Source organism: Phaseolus vulgaris, chromosome 9 (genome assembly GCF_051622355.1).
Source record: "Phaseolus vulgaris cultivar YP4 chromosome 9, ASM5162235v1, whole genome shotgun sequence".
NCBI classification, from domain to species: Eukaryota; Viridiplantae; Streptophyta; class Magnoliopsida; order Fabales; family Fabaceae; genus Phaseolus; species Phaseolus vulgaris.
Genome location: NC_143506.1, coordinates 11,314,564 through 11,335,273, shown reverse-complemented (window position 1 = coordinate 11,335,273; position 20,710 = coordinate 11,314,564). Strand labels below are relative to the sequence as shown.

At 34.0% G+C, this 20,710-nt stretch overlaps 2 protein-coding genes across 2 annotated transcripts; both read left to right on the top strand.

Annotated features, from left to right (window-relative positions):
• The first annotated feature begins 944 nt into the window (after positions 1-944).
• On the top strand, positions 945-15,157 carry LOC150025162 (uncharacterized). Its single transcript, XM_090295648.1, has 11 exons — positions 945-1,631; positions 5,597-5,730; positions 5,807-5,911; positions 5,995-6,070; positions 6,146-6,241; positions 6,321-6,413; positions 8,363-8,479; positions 12,137-12,320; positions 13,203-13,539; positions 14,494-14,742; positions 14,929-15,157. The coding sequence occupies exons 1-11, from the start codon at positions 945-947 to the stop codon at positions 15,155-15,157; spliced, it is 2,307 nt and encodes a 768-aa protein (XP_090151774.1).
• On the top strand, positions 2,290-5,175 carry LOC150025163 (uncharacterized). Its single transcript, XM_090295967.1, has 4 exons — positions 2,290-3,612; positions 3,918-3,971; positions 4,057-4,110; positions 4,333-5,175. The coding sequence occupies exons 1-4, from the start codon at positions 2,305-2,307 to the stop codon at positions 5,173-5,175; spliced, it is 2,259 nt and encodes a 752-aa protein (XP_090152093.1). The 5' UTR covers positions 2,290-2,304.
• Positions 15,158-20,710: the final 5,553 nt, after the last annotated feature.

Genomic DNA, 20,710 nt, shown 5'->3' with positions numbered 1-20,710 from the left:
CGACTACGTTCCAGCGACCACCCTGCGCGCGACCACCGACCTTGTGCCGCGACGCACGTCCGTGAACACCGACTTCTTGCTGCAACCGCTTGTCGTGACCGCCCATCCATTTGAGGTTAGTGTATTCTTATTTATCATCACCTATATTTTGAAAGTATTTGTTTTGAATTTGATATTGATTCTTTATATTGAACGCATTGAATCTGAGTCCAGAGGGGTTCGACCTCCGACAATTTTCAGTCATTATATATTGTTTTGACATATTGAACGCACTGGTTCTGAGTCCGGAGGTGTTCGACCTCCGGTAATTTTCAGACATTATATATTGTTTTGACATATTGAACGCACTGGTTCTGAGTCCGGAGGTGTCCGACCTTCGGCACTTTTGTTTTATTTTTTCATGATTACATATTGAAAGTATTGGTTCTTAGTTTAGCAGTTCTATGGATCGGAGTTGGATTAATACACCACGAATAAGTGATACTTACGAAGAAGGAGTGGAAGAGTTCATACAATTCGCAGAACATAATGCCGTTAGTTATAAGAATGGAGTAAGGATAAGGTGCCCTTGTATCAATTGTTTAAATGGAAGGATATTGACTGTTTCTGAAATTAGAGAACATCTTTTATGTGATGGATTTTTGAAAAGTTATACAACATGGACGTGGCATGGTGAATTGTTAGACTTGCCAAGTGTGCACGGAGGTTCGGAGGAAGTTCATTTCTCAATGGATGATAGATTAGAAGACATGATTCGTGATGTGGGAGCAGAATCATTTGCTAATGCAGTTTTTGAAAATATGTCTAATGATGCAGAGACTCATTTGTATTCTGGTTCAACTAACTTCACACGATTATCAACAGTGTTAAGGTTGATGAATTTGAAAGCAATGAATGGATGGGCCGACAAAAGTTTTACAGAATTGCTTCAATTGCTTAAGGACATGCTTCTAGAAGGAAATACCTTGCCCAATCGAAATTATGAGGCGAAAAAAATACTTTGTCCAATGGGTATGGAGTATAGAAAAATACATTCATGTCCTAACGATTGTATTTTATACAGAAATGAGTATGAAGATTTAAGAAGATGTCCCAGGTGTGGTTTGTCACGTTATAAGGTTAAGGTTGGTCAGAATGATGAAATTGATGAATTGACAAAGGAAGGTCCTCCTGCTAAGGTTGTTTGGTATCTTCCAATAATTCGAAGGCTTAAGCGTTTGTTTGCAAATGCAGATGATGCTAAAAACCTTAGGTGGCATGCAGATAATAGAAAATGTGATGGATTACTTCGTCATCCTGCTGATTCTTTGCAGTGGAAGAATATTGATAAAGAATTTCCTGAATTTGGAAAAGAATCAAGAAACTTAAGACTTGGATTGGCAACTGATGGAATGAATCCCTTTGGAAATTTAAGTAGTAATCATAGTTCATGGCCCGTTTTGTTAGTGATTTACAACTTACCTCCTGCTTTGTGTATGAAGCGCAAATACATGATGTTATCTATGATGATCTCTGGTCCAAAACAACCTGGAAATGACATAGATGTTTATCTTAATCCATTGATTGAAGATTTGAAATTATTGTGGAATGAAGGGGTTGATGTGTTTGACGCGTTTAAAAATGAATCTTTCCGATTGCATGCGATGTTGTTTTGTACTATCAATGACTTCCCTGCATATGGGAACTTGTCAGGTTATAGTGTGAAAGGCCATAGAGCATGTCCAATATGTCAAGACAAGACATCTTATGAGCAGTTGAAACATGGAAGAAAAACCGTGTATCTTGGGCATCGTAGATTTCTAACGAAATATCATCCGTATCGTCGATTGAAAAAAGCTTTTAACGGATACCAAGAACATGACATTTGTCCCACTCCCTTAAGTGGTGTTGAAATTTATGAAAAAATCAAAAATGTTAATGTGACTTTTGGAAAAATGAAGAAGAAGCAAACTGTGAGTGAAATATGGAAGAAGAGATCAATCTTTTTTTGATCTTCCGTATTGGTGTAAGTTAGATGTTAGACACTGTCTAGATGTAATGCACGTAGAGAAGAATGTGTGTGACAGTCTAATAGGAACACTTCTGAACATTAAAGGCAAAACAAAGGATGGTGTGAATGCACGTCTGGATTTGATTGAAATGAATATACGAGAGGAATTGGCACCGAGAGAAGTTGGTAAACGTACATACTTTCCTGCAGCGTGTTACACTTTGTCAAAGAAAGAGAAAACAAGTTTTTGTGAATGTCTTAAAGGTGTTAAGGTACCACAAGGCTACTCTTTAAATGTGAAGAGTCTTGTATCTATGAATGATTTGAAACTAATTGGCTTAAAGTCACATGATTGTCACGTTCTAATGCAACAATTACTACCGGTGGCTATTCGTGGAATCTTGCCCAAAAATGTTAGGCATACAATCACTCGACTATGTTCATTTTTCAATTCCATATGTAGTAAAGAGATTGACTCTCAGAAGTTGGATGAACTTGAAGAAGAAATAATTTTTATCTTGTGTCAACTCGAGATGTTTTTTCCTCCATCTTTTTTTGATATTATGGTACACTTGGTTGTTCATCTTGTAAGAGAAATCAGATTGTGTGGGCCAGTTTATATGCGATGGATGTATCCAGTTGAACGATACATGAAGATTTTGAAGGGATATGTGAAGAATCAATGTCGTCCAGAAGCTTCCATTATTGAAAGATACATTTCAGAAGAATCTATTGAGTTTTGTTCCGAGTACATGTCAAAAGCCAAATGTATAGGAGTTCCTGAAAAAGGTTGGCACTCTCGTAGATTCATAAGTAAATCTTCAAGAGGTGTACATGTCATAAGCAAATCTAGAGAAGAGGTTCTGCAAGCACACTTGTATATCTTGAATAACACTGATGAAGTGTTACCATACTTAGATACACACAAAGACATTGTCAAATATAAAAATCCAAGACAATCAAAAAAATGGGTGTTAATTGAGCATAACAAAACTTTCATGTCATGGTTTAAGCAACAAATAATGAATGATCCATCAGCATCTGAAACATTAACATGGCTTGCAAACGGTCTCAAATTTGATGTTTTATGTTGTTCTGGCTATGAAGTAAATGGTTGTTTGTTTTACACAAAGTCTCGAGATGATAGGAGTACAGTGCAAAATAGCGGAGTCACCTTGGAGGCAGAGTCTATGCAGTTTTCAACTGCAAAGGATCAAAATCCTGTTGTGGGATCAATGCCTTATTATGGTGTCATAGTAGAGATTTGGGAAGTTAATTATACCAAGTTTACTGTACCTGTTTTCAAATGCAAGTGGGTTGACAATAAGACTGGTGTCAAAGTTGATGAATCAGGACTGACTTTGGTTGACTTTCGAAAGATAGGTTATCATGACGAACCATTTATAATGGCACATCAAGCTTCCCAAGTTTTCTATATCCAAGATCCTACGTCTGACCACTGGTCTTTTGTGCTACATGGAAAAAAACAACATAATGACACAGAAGATACAAACAATGACATTTGTGAGATTGAATCACTTACAAGAACGACCATCAATAAAGAGTACGAGGATGTTGCTGATGTTGTACATGCAACTCGAAATGATCATGATGAAGGAATATATATTTGTATGTACATGTGATTCATGTTTAGTTTTACAATATATTTCATTTTAATTATATTTCATATTATTGATGTTTATCATATTTTTTTGATAACAGGAACATGGCAGATGATAAAGTTTCCCATTCAAAAACTGGTAGAGGACCTACAAGATTAAAGAATATGTTTAAGAGGATAAATAAAGATGACAAAATACCTTTGTCTATTGATATCCACACTGGTGTGCCCACTGGGCAACATGCAAAGAAATATAGGAGTTATCTTGGAGTACTATCTCGTGAAAGGATCTCTATCTTAACTCAGTCCTGGGATCACGTGACTGACCACGAGAAAAACATGATTTGGCAAGATATTCTGGTATGTAACTGTTTTTACTTTGCTCAATCTAAAGTTCTTTTATACTTTGTTTTTGTTTATGAACTAATTCTTTCAAACAATGTAGACGCATTACAACATCCCGAATGTGGAAACCTTGAAAGCGAAGGTTCTTTCAGATGTGGGTGTCAAGTTTCGTCAGTTCAAATCAAAATTAACAACAGATTATATATATGGGAAAAGGAAAGAAGAAAATCCTTGTGCAAAATATGCATCCATTGATGAAGAAACTTGGCAGCAGTTTGTCAATATTCGACAAACTGAAAAATGGCAGGTTAGTATCACTTTTATATTTGAATATAGTTTATATTAACGTATTACTAAATTTTGAGCGTTATGATAGGAGGTTCGGAACAAAGCAAAAGCCAATCAGGCACATAATGATACCCCACACTTATTGTCTCGTGGTGGTTATAAGTTGCTAGAGCAGAAGATGCTTGAAGAAAAGATTAAAGCACGTTCTACTTCCATTGAGGAAATGAATAGTGTAGATTCTTTAAGACCTCCATCCCCACCACTCCGACATGAGATGTGGAAGGGTGCCCGTATAAACACATTAGGGACATGGAGTTCTAAGTCTACAGAACAAACAGTTGAGCGCATTGTAAGTTTCACAATTTCTTTTCAATGTGTTATTTTAAATTCTATGTGTTATTTTAAACCCAATGAACCTAGCCAAGAGTATTTACTACAACTACGTGAGCAGTTAAAGGCTGAGGTAACTCAAGAGCTTAAAGAAAGCTTCATGGAGGAGTTTAGTGCGCGAATGGAAATGGAGTTCAAAAAGCGGTGGGAGGGTTTAGGACACTCACAGCAACCACCTACTATGATAGAAGATGAACCACCTCCGCCTCCTATTAACAAAGTCAGCACTAAAGGGAGTTGTTCGGCAGTTGATCTATCAGGAGATGACTTTGGCTCAACTAGCCACTGCGAATTATATGTTGAGTGTAATTCTTTGACCCGATTCGTTGCCTTGGGTAAGTGTTATGAAGGGGTCACAATGTTACACAATGTGCCTCTTCCTTCTAATTTCATGAAGGTCACGGTGGAGAAGGTCCTTTATGGTGATCTTGTAGTTCCTGTGCCGACATCAGAGGTCACAATTGTAGCAGAGGCATTGCATACTTTCGTTGCCTGGCCTAGACATCTCGTCAGACCTATAGACTCTATGGTATATATTTGAACTAATACTAATAGAATTATATATAAGATATATTACATTCTAACTAATTTAAGTATTTTTTTTTTTTGATGAGTAGCAGGAACCTAAGACAAATCTGCCTCTGGAAAAGAAGAAAATAGTCTCCATTGATGATCCTCTGGCGGCATTGGTGGAAGTTGCTACAGCTTTAGATACAACCGTCTTAGAGGTTCCATGGGATGCCAATGTATTTGGAAGGCATGGTAATCTACTGTTGTACGTTCACATGTCTGATTTGTTGGACCTTGCATCCGGAGATCAAGAGATTAACATAACAATTTTGCAATTATGGATGATGTAAGTTCAAATTTTAAAATCTTTATACTTTTGATTTATTAAATATATTAGTACAAACTTATTGAAATTTAGGTATCTTTCTGGATTATGCTTTGATGAGGGGAAACACAATATATATGGGTTTTTAGACCCTCAAATCACTCAATCAATTGGAAACAAGAAGTCAGAAACACAAACATACATCACCACTGCCTTAAAGAATGGTGGAAAACACATTTATTTTGCTCCGTACATCCATGAGTAAGTTCTTATTTATTAAATAAGTTTTAATAAATTATTGAAATAAGAGAAACTAATTAACTGATTTGTTATACAGGCGTCATTGGCAACTATTGATCATATCTGTTCAAGATCATACCGCTACATGGTTTTGCTCCTCGCATAAAAAACCTCCGACCTATTTTAAAAACATTATAGATAGGTACGACAGTTTCATTTAACATTTATTATTACTTATATATTATATAATGTTATGTATTCTAACATGAAATCTTATTATTTTAGTGCTTACTCTGGATATAATATGTTGTGTGGGAGGAGAACTTCAAACGCACAAAAACTCACTTGGATGTACCTTAAGGTATTTAAAGTATATTTGTTTACTTAATTTAATGTGTTTCACTCATTCATTTAATACATTTGTTTTCACATGCAGTCCAACAGGCAACCTGAAAATTATGAGTGCGGTTATTATGTTATGCAATGGATGTTGACTATTTTGCAAGCTGAAATTAAGAAAGGTTGGGATAAGGTAATACCCCAATACAATAAACACTTTAAAATTTGAGATTTATTATTCATGCACTAATTCAAAATATCAAATGTCACAGTTCTACAACGACCAACACCCGCTAGATTTAGAAGCATTGGAGTATGTGAGAACAACATGGTCAAAGTATTTTGTAACCATGTATAACACTCTAGTATAGATAAATTATTACAATGACAAATTTTTTCATATATTACCAAACTTTTTTGTAAATGTTATAATTTGTTGTATGTAATTTTTGTATTTAAATTATGATTTGAAATGTTTTTATTTTCTGGAATTGAAAACTTTATGCAGGTTTTTGTATGATTTGAGATTTTATAATTTTTTTTTTTTAATCAATGCATATAACGACGGTTCCACTTGGAACCGTCTTTAAAAAGACATACTTACAACGACGGTACCGTCTTTAAAAGTCCTTAATTTTTTTTTGGAAAAACACGAAACCCTTATAACGACGGTTGAGGGAACCGTCGTTATAACTAGGAGTTTTAACGACGGTTCCCGGAACCGTCGTGAAAACCCTATACCTTTTAAGACGCCTGTAATAACGACGGTTCTGGAACCGTCTTGAAATGTTGATTTTAACCGTCGTTAATTTACCTTTTTGTACTGGTGATCACTTTATTGTCAATGCTCTGTCTGACTCATGTTGTTGAAGAAAATGAAGGAATACTAACTAATTGTTGAACAACATTCTCATATGATTGTATTAAATAACTACTCTTAAAAAACTAGTATAAAACTAAGAGAGGATAGACTTTATATAAACTGAAAGGGATTTTGCATTACCTTAGTTTAAAGTGGGGTATTTATAAAAAATCGATAGTAGTTCCACAAGCTTTATTAACTATACTATTAATTTATAATATTAATTATTTTAAATTAAAAAAAAAGATCAAAACAGACCGAATAACATAGACTAACAGAATGATTATAATACCCAATATTCCAAACAGTTCTTCAATTATGGCTGAAGTAAGTATTCTACTACTTCCATTTTTTTTTCCTTATTTTTTTTTGCGTCAATCTATCACAGTTTCATTCCTTCTACTCCTTTTTTTTTATCGGTAATATATTTTGTGTTCCTTGTGATTCACGAAAGGTTGTTGTTTACATTAGGTTCTGTTTGCATTTCATTTTTTAAATTAGGTGATATCGACGAACTTGTAAGCATGCCTACAATAATTACATACAATAAAGTACAATAATTACGTACAATAATTACATACAATAATTGCATACAATAATAAGCTATAAATATCATATTATTCTCAGATGAAAATAACAGTCCTTGTCCCGGTGATCCTTGATGTACTTTAGGACTCAAATTGCTACATGCCAATTAGATTTCTATGGAACCTATATATATTGACTTAGGGATCTGAATCAAAAACACTATGTCAACATGTATATTTATTTATGATAACCTAAAGAATAAAAATAAATAAATAACATATCAGATACATATTACTTTACTTTTATAGTATTCCTAATCTTCCGGTTATTGGTCTGCAAATTACTGTAAATCGAATTTTGCTCGTCATTAATATAAAATACCCTAACAAAGATTAAGAAATTGAGGAAAATTCAAGTAGAAATAGTTCATATATATATATATTATGTATTTATTTTTACCGTTTTAGAAAATTACCAGTTTAAAACCATTATATATATAGTATGTATTTATTTTTAATACATCAGTTCAAATTGTGATTACATGTGGGTTTAATACATCAGACTTTATATAAACTGAAAATGATTTCGCATTACCTTAGTTTGAATTACATGTGGGTATTTATAATGAAGCGGTAACTTGTTCCACAAGCTTCGTTCACTACACTGTTAATTTATAATATTAATTATTTTAAATCTTAAAAGATAGACTAACATAATTATTATAAATACCTTTTATTCCAAGCAGCTCTTCAATCTGTTTGTCATGGCTGAAGTAAGCATTGTACAACTTTCATTTCTTTTCATTTTTTTTGTCTGCGCCAATCTATAATTGTCTCATTCTTTCTAGTTTTTTTTTTATCGGTAATAAATTCTACGTTCCTTGCATTTGGTTTTTTAAATTAGGTTTAAATTGATTGATTTCAGGAACATGCTTCATCGGCTGCTGATGAAAACCAACGATGTCACTCCTGCTCTGCTGTTAATGCTGATGAAAATGAAAACAACAATGTTACTCTTGTTGAGGATGATATCGAAGAACTTGTAAGCATGCTTACAATAATTACGTAAAATAAAGTAAAATAATTACGTAAAATAATTGTGTACAATAATAAGCTGTCATTGTCAGATTATTCTCAGATGACAATAGCAATCCTTGTTCCAATAATCCTTTGATGTACTTTAGCACTCGAATTACGGCACCGAAAACACTATGTCAACACTTATATTTATTTATGATTAACTAATGAATAAAAATAAATTAATTAATAAATAACACATCAGGTACATATTACTTTACTTTTATTGTATTCCCAATCTCCCGGTTATTTTTCTGCAAATTACTGAAAATCGAATTTTGCATGTCATTAATACAAAATAAGCTAACAAAGATTAAGAAATCGTGTAAAATTCAAGTAGAAATAGTTCATATTAAAAAAAGGAACTATAGAAATTAGAAAATTAACATTTTAAAACCAATACATATTTATATAATATGTATTTCATTTTAATATATCAATATAAATATATATTTAGTATATGAAATAAGAACAAAAAAAATTAACATATAAAAAGGACGAAAATGTAGATATTGCCTATCACTCTACTCTCATTGCTCTCGCTCATGCGGTTGCGGATGAAGTAAACAAATGAATACTAACTAATTGTTGAATCAGACATTCACACATGATTGTGTAAATAGTTATTCTAAAAAAACTAATATAAAACTAAGAGAGGAGAAGAAAAGATACTTTATATAAATTGAAAGTGATTTTGCATTACCTTGAAGTACATGTAGAGTATTTATAAAGAAGTGGTAGCTTGTTCTACAAGCTTTGTTAACTATACTATTAATTTATAATATTAATTATTTTACATCTTAAAAAAAATCAAAACAAACGGAATAACATAGACTAACATAATGATTTTTTTTTATCAACAATGAATAAATAAAATTAAAGGGATACTTCAGGGGTATCCCAACCCATATACAGTGATCAGAAGTGGACTTCCTATTCCATTCACAAAAGAAACTCTCCTTTATGGTTGGATCATAACAACCTTAAAGTGAGAGAACCATACCCAAAAAATAACCAACAGGTTACCTCATAGCATAACACCCAGAACCGAGGCCACCTACATTCACCTCGCCACACAACGAGTTACCCAAGCACGTTGCATAATTTCGGCGACCACCGATTACACAGATATGTGGAACTCCACTTTCTCGACCGGCGATCTTGTTGACCAACTTCGGCGAGCACCGACTAATATAATGATTACAAATACTCATTATTCCAAACAGCTCTTCAATCTGTTTGTCATGGCTGACGTAAGTATTCTACTACTTCCATTTTTTTTTCCTTTTTTTCTGTGTTGATTTATAATTGTTTCATTCCTTCTACTCCTTGTTTTTTTTATCGGTAATAAATTTTGTGTTCCTTGTGATTCACCGAAGGTTTGTTTGCATTAGGTTCTGTTTGCATTTCATTTTTTGAATTAGGTTTAAATTGATTGATTTCAGGAACATGCTCTGTTGATGAAAATAACAATGTCACTCATGCAATGTTGTTAATGCTAATGAAAAAGAAAACAACGATGTCCCTCTTTCTGAGGATGATATCAATGAACTTGTAAGCATACCTACAATAATGACGTGTAATGTTTTCATCATTGTTTTCATCAGCAGGAGATGAAGCATGTTCCCGAAATCAATTAATTTAATCCTAATTGTTGGAGATCCCACATCGACTAGAGATTAGGACATTTCATTGTATATAAGTGGGTGTAAACCTTACCCCATGAGCCAGTTTTATGGGGGTTGAGTTAGGTTTAAAGTCCACTTTGTAATATGGTATCAAAGCCATTTCGAGCCTATCCTAATGAGTGTTTGTTGGGTTTATCAAGCCACCCGCTAGATTTTATGGAGTTGAGTTAGGCTTAAAGTCCACTTCGTAATACTAATTTAAAAAACGAAATGCAAACAAGAACCTTCGGTAAAAAACCAAAAGTAAAAGGAATGGAACAGTTATAGATCGGCACTGAAAAAAAAAAGGAAAAAAAATGGAAGTAGTAGAATGCTTATTTCAGCCATGGCAAAGAGATTGAATAGTGGTTTGGAATAATGCGTATTTATATTCATTCTGTTAGTCGATGTTATTCTGTCTGTTTTTTTTTTTTTAAGATTTAAAATAATAAATAGTATAGTCAAGCTAAGGTAATGCTACTTCTTTTTTATAATACCCCACATGTACTTCAAACTAAGGTAATGCAAAATCATTTTTAGTTTGATTCTTGTAGATAATTATGCTCTATTTTCTCAATAAGACGAAGTTTTCTTTCTTGGAGATAGCATGTGACTTTATTTGATCATGCTGTACATATAAAGCAACGCTGAAATCTCTAAAATCAATGTTAGATTACATTTCATGATATATTAATTTTTATAATTATCTCATATTATCAATTACTAACTATAAAATATTATATTGTGCACGAAGGTAATAAAAAATATTAATTAGAAACAAGTATTTTTGAAATATCTCTTTATAACTCCTTCTGCCCATCTAAACACACAAGCATGACGATCAATATTCCTATAGTAAACTTTCCTTAACTTTCCTTCCCCAATATTAACATTGTTGATTTTCATCCACACATATCTCGAAAAAATTAAAATAAATACAGACAAGAGTAAGAAAATTGAAGATTTTTTATTCTCTTGTGTGTATTTACATTATTCCATGTATAGACAATAACGTACAATAATTGCGTACAATAATTATATACAATAATTGCCTACAATATCGTACAATAAAGCTTGAATTTATACTATATCTCATTAAAATTTTCAACTTGCACTAATTTAATAATTTAATACTAAACTTCATAAATATTGTTAAAAACTCAAAAAGCTGCAAGTCTGCGATAATAATTTATATTGGAATTCTGTAAAATTGAAATTAGAAAGTTTATAGTCCAAAACAAAATACCTAATCTTAGTAATCATGGTAATTTGTTAAACATAACACTTTTTTTAGATAAATAAAAAAATAAGATAAAAGAAAATAAATAAAAGAAAGTAAATAAAAGAAAGAAAATAAATAGATAAAATAATTGTTATAAAAAATTTATTTAATTGTTATAGCTCTATTATTTAATTTATCGCCACATATGCAAGACAAAAATGAGTATAGCTCAAGATATTTGGACGAAAATCAATAATGTTAATATTGGGAAAGGAAAGTTAAGTAAAGTTTACTATAGGAATAGAGATAGTCATGCTCGACTATTTAGGTGGAACACTAGAAATTTTAGTGATATATTCAAAAATGGATTTCAACCACGACCACAAGATGAAGCCGTTGATTCTGTCTTTTACAACTTATATGATTTTATATTTTATTCATGAGAGAGGCGTGCCTCTTAGTTCTGAAAAGTCAAAAAGCCATGATGTATTTGTGAGCATCTTTGTCAATAGTTCATGGAAACCAAAAATTACCACTAAAAATTATCGGAGATTACTGTTACGAGATGGTGAACGTATTCTAGCTTGCGAACAGGGAACAGTGACTCTTGAAGAAGGACTTGAATTGAAAAATGTCCTTTATGTTCCCAAATTAAAATGCAATTTACTTTCAGTACCTCAATTGACGGATGAAGAAAATTGTGTTGTAACATTCACTGATAAATTGTGTACAGGACCGCATTTCGAGGACGCTGATTGGAGCAGGTGAACGGAAAGATGGGCTTTATTGGTATCGTGGGGTACGGAAGACTCAAGCATGTCATGTCAAGATGGAAAATCAACTAGCACTTTGGCACCAAAGATTAGGACATCCGTCATTTCAGATTGTGCAAATGCTTCCTGATATAAGTGGGAAATGTACTCGTGATGAGTTGAATACAGTTTGTGAAGTTTGTGAAAAATCGAAACAAACGAGAGATAAGTTTTTCTTAAGTACGCATCAAGCTTTGAATATTTTTTATTTAATTCATTGTGACTTATGGGGTCCTTATAAAACTCCTTCATCCTGTGGTGCTTCATATTTTTTGACAATTGTGGATGATTGTTCACGGGCAATTTGGATCTATTTGTTAAAAGAAAAAACAGAGGTATCAGTGACTTTGAAAAAAAATTTCACACTCGTTGAGAGGCAATACAACAAATGTGTTAAAATGGTTCGCTCTGACAATGGAACCGAATTCATGTGTCTAAAACACTATTTCATTCAACAAGGTATCCTTCACCAAACTTCCTGTGTCGGGACCCCGCAACAAAATGGACGCGTCGAACGCAAGCATCGGCATATTCTGAATGTTGCTCGGTCATTACGGTTTCAAGGCAATCTTCCCATTAAATTTTGGGGGGAATGCGTTTTGACTGCAGGCTACTTAATCAATCTCACACCATCCTCCATTCTAAAAGGAAAAACCCCTTATGAAGTGATCCATGGATGTGTACCCAGCTACGCGCACTTACGAGTATTTGGTTCATTATGTTATGCTCATAATCAAAATAGACAGCGGGATAAATTTGATAGTCGTAGCCGAAAATGTGTGTTTGTCGGGTATCCATATGGCCAAAAAGGATGGAAATTATTTGATTTGGAAACAGAAACTTTCTTTGTCTCTCGTGATGTACACTTTTTCGAAAATAAATTTCCATATTTTGAAGCCAAAAAGATGGACACTGCACCATCATTGCAAAACCCAATTATTGCCAACTCTTTAGAAACTGGAACGGACCCACATTTTCTTCATGAAGTTGCCTCCTCAAACCTAGATGAATGCATCGTCAACCAACCCATTGCATCTCCCATCCCAGCCAAGGAGGATGCTACCCTCACAGATGACTTCGACCACACTATCAACGACTCCGATCCGTGTATAGAAACCTCGACGCTACCCGCGGATCCACCGCCGCGTCCGACGGAGACGGCGCCATCGGTTTCTTCACCACCGCTGACGGCCGCGGTTCCCCTTGGGCGAGGGCATCGCGCGAAGCTGCCTTCCGTACGGTTACGCGATTTTGTCGCAGCCACCACGATACCGTCAAGCCCCTCTATTCCATCACCTCCTTCAACAGAATCCTCAGGTGTTTCGTATCCTATACATGATTTTGTGAATTGTGATTCCTTTTCTAACCATCATCAAAGTTTTCTTGCCTCTTTACACACCGAGCAGGAACCCCTGTTCTTTTCTCAAGCGGTCCGAGAACCCCGGTGGCGTGATGCTATGGCACAGGAGATTCATGCTCTCGAACTCAATGACACCTGGAAACTCACCGCTCTCCCTCCTGGAAAGAAGGCACTTGGGTGTAAATGGATCTACAAAATCAAATACAACTCGGATGGAACAATTGAAAGATTCAAGGCTCGATTGGTAATTCTTGACAATCATCAAGTGGAGGGTTTGGATTACAACAAGACGTTTTCTCCTGTCGTAAAGACGGTAACCATTCGCACAACTTTAGCAGTAGCAGCCGCAAAAGATTGGGAGCTTCATCAGATGGACGTTCACAATGCGTTTCTCCATGGTGATCTTGATGATGAGGTTTATATGAAACTCCCTCCTGGCTTCCAAGAATCTCAACCAGGGGCAGTGTGCAAGCTTCAAAAGTCTCTATATGGCCTCCGACAGGCCCCCAGGTGTTGGTTTGCTAAACTATCTTCTTCTCTCACTCGTTACGGCTTCCAACAATCCCCGAAGGATCATTCCCTGTTTACTCTCAATAATAATGACATACAGTTGGTTGTGCTAGTCTACGTTGATGATCTTGTGATTGCAGGGAATAATGGTACTGCCATCCAATGTTTTAAAGGCTACTTAAATCAATGCTTTCATATGAAAGATTTAGGCCGCCTCAAGTACTTCCTGGGGGTTGAAGTTGCTCGCTCCCCCAACGGAATCTTACTTTGTCAGAGGAAATATGCCTTAGATATCATTACTGAAGTCGGATTGTTGGGTGCGAAGCCCGCCACTACACCATGTGAAGAAAATCACAAATTGAGCTCCGCTACTGGTTCTTTTCTTTCTGACCCGGCTACTTATCGTAGACTTGTTGGGAGGTTAATTTATCCGTGTTTCACTCGACCTGACCTTGCCTACAGTGTCCAAGCTTTATCTCAATTTATGCAAAATCCACGCTCCGAGCATTGGCAAGCTGCTCTTCGTGTTGTTCGATATTTAAAGGGGCATCCTGGACAAGGAATACTCCTACCTCGAGAGAACAACTTACAACTCTTTGGGTGGTGTGATTCTGATTGGGCAAGTTGTCCACTGACACGGAAATCTCTCACCGGATGGTTTATTCAACTCGGCACTTCCCCAATCTCTTGGAAAACCTAGAAACAACAAACGGTTTTTGCCTCCTCTGCTGAGGCTGAATATCGATCAATGGCTAAGACCACCCGAGAATTAAAGTGGATTAAAGACATTCTCGCTTCTCTACATGTTCCTCATCCTGACCCAATTCGTCTTTATTGTGATAGTCAAGCAGCACTTCACATTGCCAAAAACCCGATCTTCCACGAACGCACCAAACACATTGAAGTTGACAACCACTTTGTTCGAGATGAAATCATTCACAAGCGTCTTCTTCCATCCTATGTGCCCACACATACACAACTAGCTGACCTTTTCACCAAAGCTCTCGGTGCTAAAAAGTTTGGAGTCATCTTGGTCAAGTTGGGCATTCAAGACTTACATGCTCCAACTTGAGGGGATATTACCGGACAAAATCATTATTAGACTTAATTAGACTTAATTATAGGAATATAATCACTATTAATGAGTCTATAATTAGACTTAATTATAGGAATATAATCACTATTAATGGGTCTATAATTAGTCTTAATTACAGAGGTTATGTGAGAAAAAGAATCTGTACGGTTCTGTACGGTTCTAATGCTATGGTTATATATATATATATGTATCACTGCTATAGATGAAGGACAGATTGAATAAAAAATATTCTTTCAGTACGGAACTTACATATTACTGTTACGAGATATTTGCAAAAAAAGCAATCAAGTTTTATATGAAAAATTCTTAAAATCAATGGTGAGATGGTTTATGTTTGAATAATGATCATTAGGCTTATATTCATTTTCAGTTTCTTATTGTTATCTAATTTAATTTCTCCTCTTTCAACTCTATATTCAATGCCTATTCATTAATATTCTTATAAACCTTATCTAACAAAATAATGCTTTTATATAAAAAAGATTAAAATATTTTAAAAATATTATCCTTATATAATATTAAGTCATAACACAGATAATTTAAAAGTAGAATATTATAAGTGATAATTTCTCTTTTTTTAAAAATAAAGCCTATATAATTTTTTAAAACTATTTTTACATATTTTTATTTTTTAATTACGTATTTATAAAAATAATAAAATATAATTTTCTCAATCCTTATCTCAAAACTATTGATGACAATCTTAGGTGGATGTACTAAAAATCATTCATAATCAAACGTCAAACTATTTCATAAAATTAGGTGAACAATAAAAGTCCTAAGTTTTTATTAAAGGTGGTTCATTGATCTTATACTTCTCATCACATACTTCAATCACTTTATCGTACTATATTATAAGCAAATAAAAGGATGAGAAGGTTTCAGAATGATTCATACCACAATTTCCTTATAAGAATAGAGAACTAAGAAAAATAACATGGAAAATACAACACAGATTCAATTTATATAAACAATGTCAACGTTGCAAGAAAGCTTGAGAGAAGTTTCTTACATGAGGTTTGATATTGATGCTACAGTGTTTCGATGGGATACCGGCAGTAATAAAGAGATCTTTAAACATGATTTAAACCATGGTCAAAAGGAGAAACTCCTAAATCTGTTTATTGCAACTTGTTTGACTATGTTCATCATGGAGGCAAACCACTTACTTCCAATAGCCTTCCATTTGAAAGATATGTTTTTATCGACGCAACTAACAGCCTTTCTTGGAGACCAAAAATTCCCACTAATATCCTCATAGGAGAAACTCCACACAAATTTTACTTTTATGATAGAATCCCATGATTAGTGGATCACTACATAATTAGCTTGTAATTTGGAGAGAGAAAGTCTCCATACACTTATTTCCTACACACAATAGAATAAAATTATCTCTATTCTTCTTACCATCTTCTTATATACAATTTTCTTATATGGTATCAGAGCAATGATTTAAAAACTTCTGATTTAGCACAATTCTCATTGTCTTAAAAGATGAAAAATTTGCCAAAACTCAAGAGATGTGGATTAATATAAACAATGACAACATTGTTCAAGAAAGCTTGAGAGAACTTTCCTACAGGAAAATTGATACTGATCCTACTACAGTGTTTCGGTGGGATACCAGAAGTTATAAAGACATCTTCAAACATGGATTTCAATCATGGTCACAAGTAGAAACTCCTAACTCTGTTTATTCTAACTTGTATGACTATGTTCATCATGGAAGTTATGAGATTTGTGCGATAGGTGGTATTTCAATTATGCATATACGCAATTATTGTACGCAATTAATTTTATAATGATAGAATCCCATGATTAGTGGATCACTACATAATTAGCTTGTAATTTGTTAAGAGAAAGTCTTCATACACTTATTCCTACACACAAGAGAATAAAATTATCTCCAGTTTTTTTACCATCTTCTTATATACATTTTTCTTATATGGTATCAGAGCACCGATCTAAACAACCTCTGGCTTAGCACAATTCTGAATGCCTTAAAAGATGAAGAATTTGACAAAGATCAAGAGATGTGAATTAATATAAACAATGTCAACGTTGTGCAAGGAGTTTCCTACATAAGGATTGATGGATTGATACTGATGCTACAGTGTTTCGGTGGGATACAGGAGTTATAAAGATATTTTCAAACATGGATTTAAACCATGATCACAAGGAGAAAATCCTAACTCTATTTATTATAACTTGTAAAGCTATGTTCATCATGAAGGCAAACCACTTAATTCCGATAGGCTTCAATTTAAAATACATGTTTTTATCAATGCAACTAACAGATTTTCTTGGAGACCAAGAATTCACACTGATATCTATCCCCATAGGAGAAACTCCACACACATTTTATTGTTATGAGATTTGTGCGATAGGTGGTATTTCAGTTATGCATAGTCTTAAAGATAATTATGACCAATATTATTAAGAAAATAATAATTATCAAATTATACCCAATTATTATACACAATTAATTTGATAATAATAGAATCCCATGATTAGTGGATCACTACATAATTAGCTTGTAATTTGTTAAGAGAAAGTCTTCATACACTTATTCCTACACACAAGAGAATAAAATTATCTCCAGTTTTTTTACCATCTTCTTATATACATTTTTCTTATATGGTATCAGAGCACCGATCTAAACAACCTCTGGCTTAGCACAATTCTGAATGCCTTAAAAGATGAAGAATTTGACAAAGATCAAGAGATGTGGATTAATATAAACAATGTCAACGTTGTGCAAGGAGTTTCCTACATAAGGATTGATGGATTGATACTGATGCTACAATGTTTCGGTGGGATACCAGGAGTTATACAGTTCTTGATACATGGACACTACAAAAAATCATGTATAAAGTGGCGGTTTTAATACGATGGTTATTAATAACCGTCACAAATTTTCGTATAATACGATGTTTTAATAAGCGTCACAATTATCCTTCAAAATGTGTCATTTTGAACTGTCACAATTTTCATTCAAAATAAAATCTCATGTTCCCGTTCCGTCCCTCACCATTCCTCATATTTCTAATTTTTTTGAAAAACCTCTCTTCCCTCCTTCTCTCTCACATACATTCACGAAAACTCTACCATTCTTCTCTCTCTCTGCAAACCTCTCCGTTCAAGAATCTCCTACACCTCCACTTCTAAAACCCTAACCGAGACGATTCCCCTTCAGCGTCGTCTTTAGAATATCTCGCACCAGATCTAAAGTTGTTCTTCCATGGTCATCCGCCACCTCAAGATCCACAGTGAGATCTAGCAGCAACTTCGTCACGCCGAGCCTCACGTACCCCACCGCCATGTGCAACGCCGCGAGACTCCCGTTGCGGTCGTGGTGGTTCAAATTCGCGCCGACTTCCGCAAGCAACTTCACGCACATTTAAGTTTGAATCTAGACTCATTCGTTTCAGTTCCAAGTTACATTGATGCTCTGGTTTCATTTCAGCTCTAGTTTAATCTTTTTTTTTCTGCATACCGAGACGATTTTCGCAAACTCAATCACTCTATAATGTTATTAGGTGTATCTTTACTTAAAGTTGGTGGAAGAATGATTTACTCAACCTGCTCAATGAATCCTATTAAGAATGAAGCGATTGTTGCAGAGGTAATCAGTCCTGAAATCTCTGAAATTATATTTGGTGTCAGCTGTGTTATCTAGCTTATCCTATTAATAGTTCACTCGTATCGCGCGTATCTTCTGTTGGCACGCGCTTCATTCCTCTTGTTTTCTAATTGATGTCCAGTCTTTTGTTATTACTACAAATCTTTCTAAGAATGATTATGAATTCAACTATTTCAATGGTGTTGTGTCATGGGTCGTTATTGTTTTGGTTAACTTATTTTTTAATTGTGTTTTGGTTTTTAATTCTCTGTAATTGATTATTGGGATGTTCATGAACTTGTACCCATGTTCACATTCCTGGTAAAACAGTAAATTTCAAACTTGCATTTCTAGCAGAAGATGTTTGATTAATGTGTATTTAATTCAAGTGCAGTAGTCTAGAATAGAAGGATTTAAGGTTGTTATGCAACTGTATGCATTGAAATGCTTCTAAAGATAGTTTGGATGTACAAGTATGCGACAAGGGCAAGTGGTTTTATCTTTAGCAAAGATGTTCCCAAGTTTCATAGAAATGTAGTTCTTTCCATCATGTTTCCAAATGGCAGAAGCTATCAGCATGTTTCTCAAAGTATTGCTAAAGTGCATAGACATGGTGGGCGCAGCTCAACGCAACAACCATCTTCTGAAATCGACAGAAATTAATAATCACAGGTATCTGATTCTAGCCTGTGTTCCATTTCTGTATGATTTCTTTAGCGGTTTGGTCAGCATAAACTACCAACTTGGTTATTTAAAGTGTCGTGTTATTGCTTCAATGAACTTATTGCCATAGCAATAGTTTTTTTTAATCAGCAAAAAGCCATAGCAGTAGTGAAGATAGACTTCGTGATATAGCATTAGTTGAGAGAGAGGGGATATAAATGCTTCCAAATACATTCTTTTTTATTCTTTGGTCTTGTTTTAAGGATAGATTATCGAGAAGGATGGATGCAGCTTGTACATATTCTTCAAATAGTGTTATGTTGGTCTTTTTTTCCCCTATGTGAAATAGTGTTGTATTAGTCTTTAGAGTAAATTAGAACAAATGATTAGATAAATTAGGAGAGAACACTGGTAAACACAATCATTGGGTTGTTGATAGAAATTAGATGTGTAAAGTGTTTCGCTTCGTATTGATGATATTTTAATGGTCATTTCATAAGGTACTAGCTCCATTGTCGAAACAAATTAGTCATTATAGTGAGAATTAGAAAACAAATTGTTACCTGTTATTGTTTTCTGTGTAAATAGAAAAGGATTTTTTACCTATAGTATTAGAAAATTGCTTCTTTTGTGCTACTTTGTTAATTGAATTTGACACTTTGATGGGATGTGATTGTTAATTTTATTTTAGGATTTTAATTTTTTTTAAGAACAACAATACCAATCGGTAAGAAAATTTGAATGAATTGCAATGCTTTGTATTTTCAATATTAGGATTGGGGAAAACAAAAATTAACATAGTTTTTCTTGTGCAGGTAAAATAACAAACTTCAAATCTTAAAGATTATGAGATGGGTTCACATGTGATGCAATATGGTGATGCCAACACGACAGCTGAAAAGCTTTATTTATACCAAGGTATGCGTATCAACAAATTCTTTTTACTTAGATTAATTAGAGGTTTGATTTGGTCTTTTTACTAAAAAGCCAAACTATAATATCTCTTACATTAATAAAGACATTTAAAAAGTAATAAAATTGAAACAATACACAAAAGTGTATGATTAGCTAATGTTAAGGATAATTAAGTTTGAAAATAAAATGTATAACAATTTTAATATTACTAACTCTTTTTTTTAATTATTGTAGTGCACTATTCAATAAGAGAAAATGGTCTCTATTTGAAATCTCTCTTAGAAAGAGATCTCAGCCATTTGTTTCATAGCTTAAATAAAAAAAAGGTT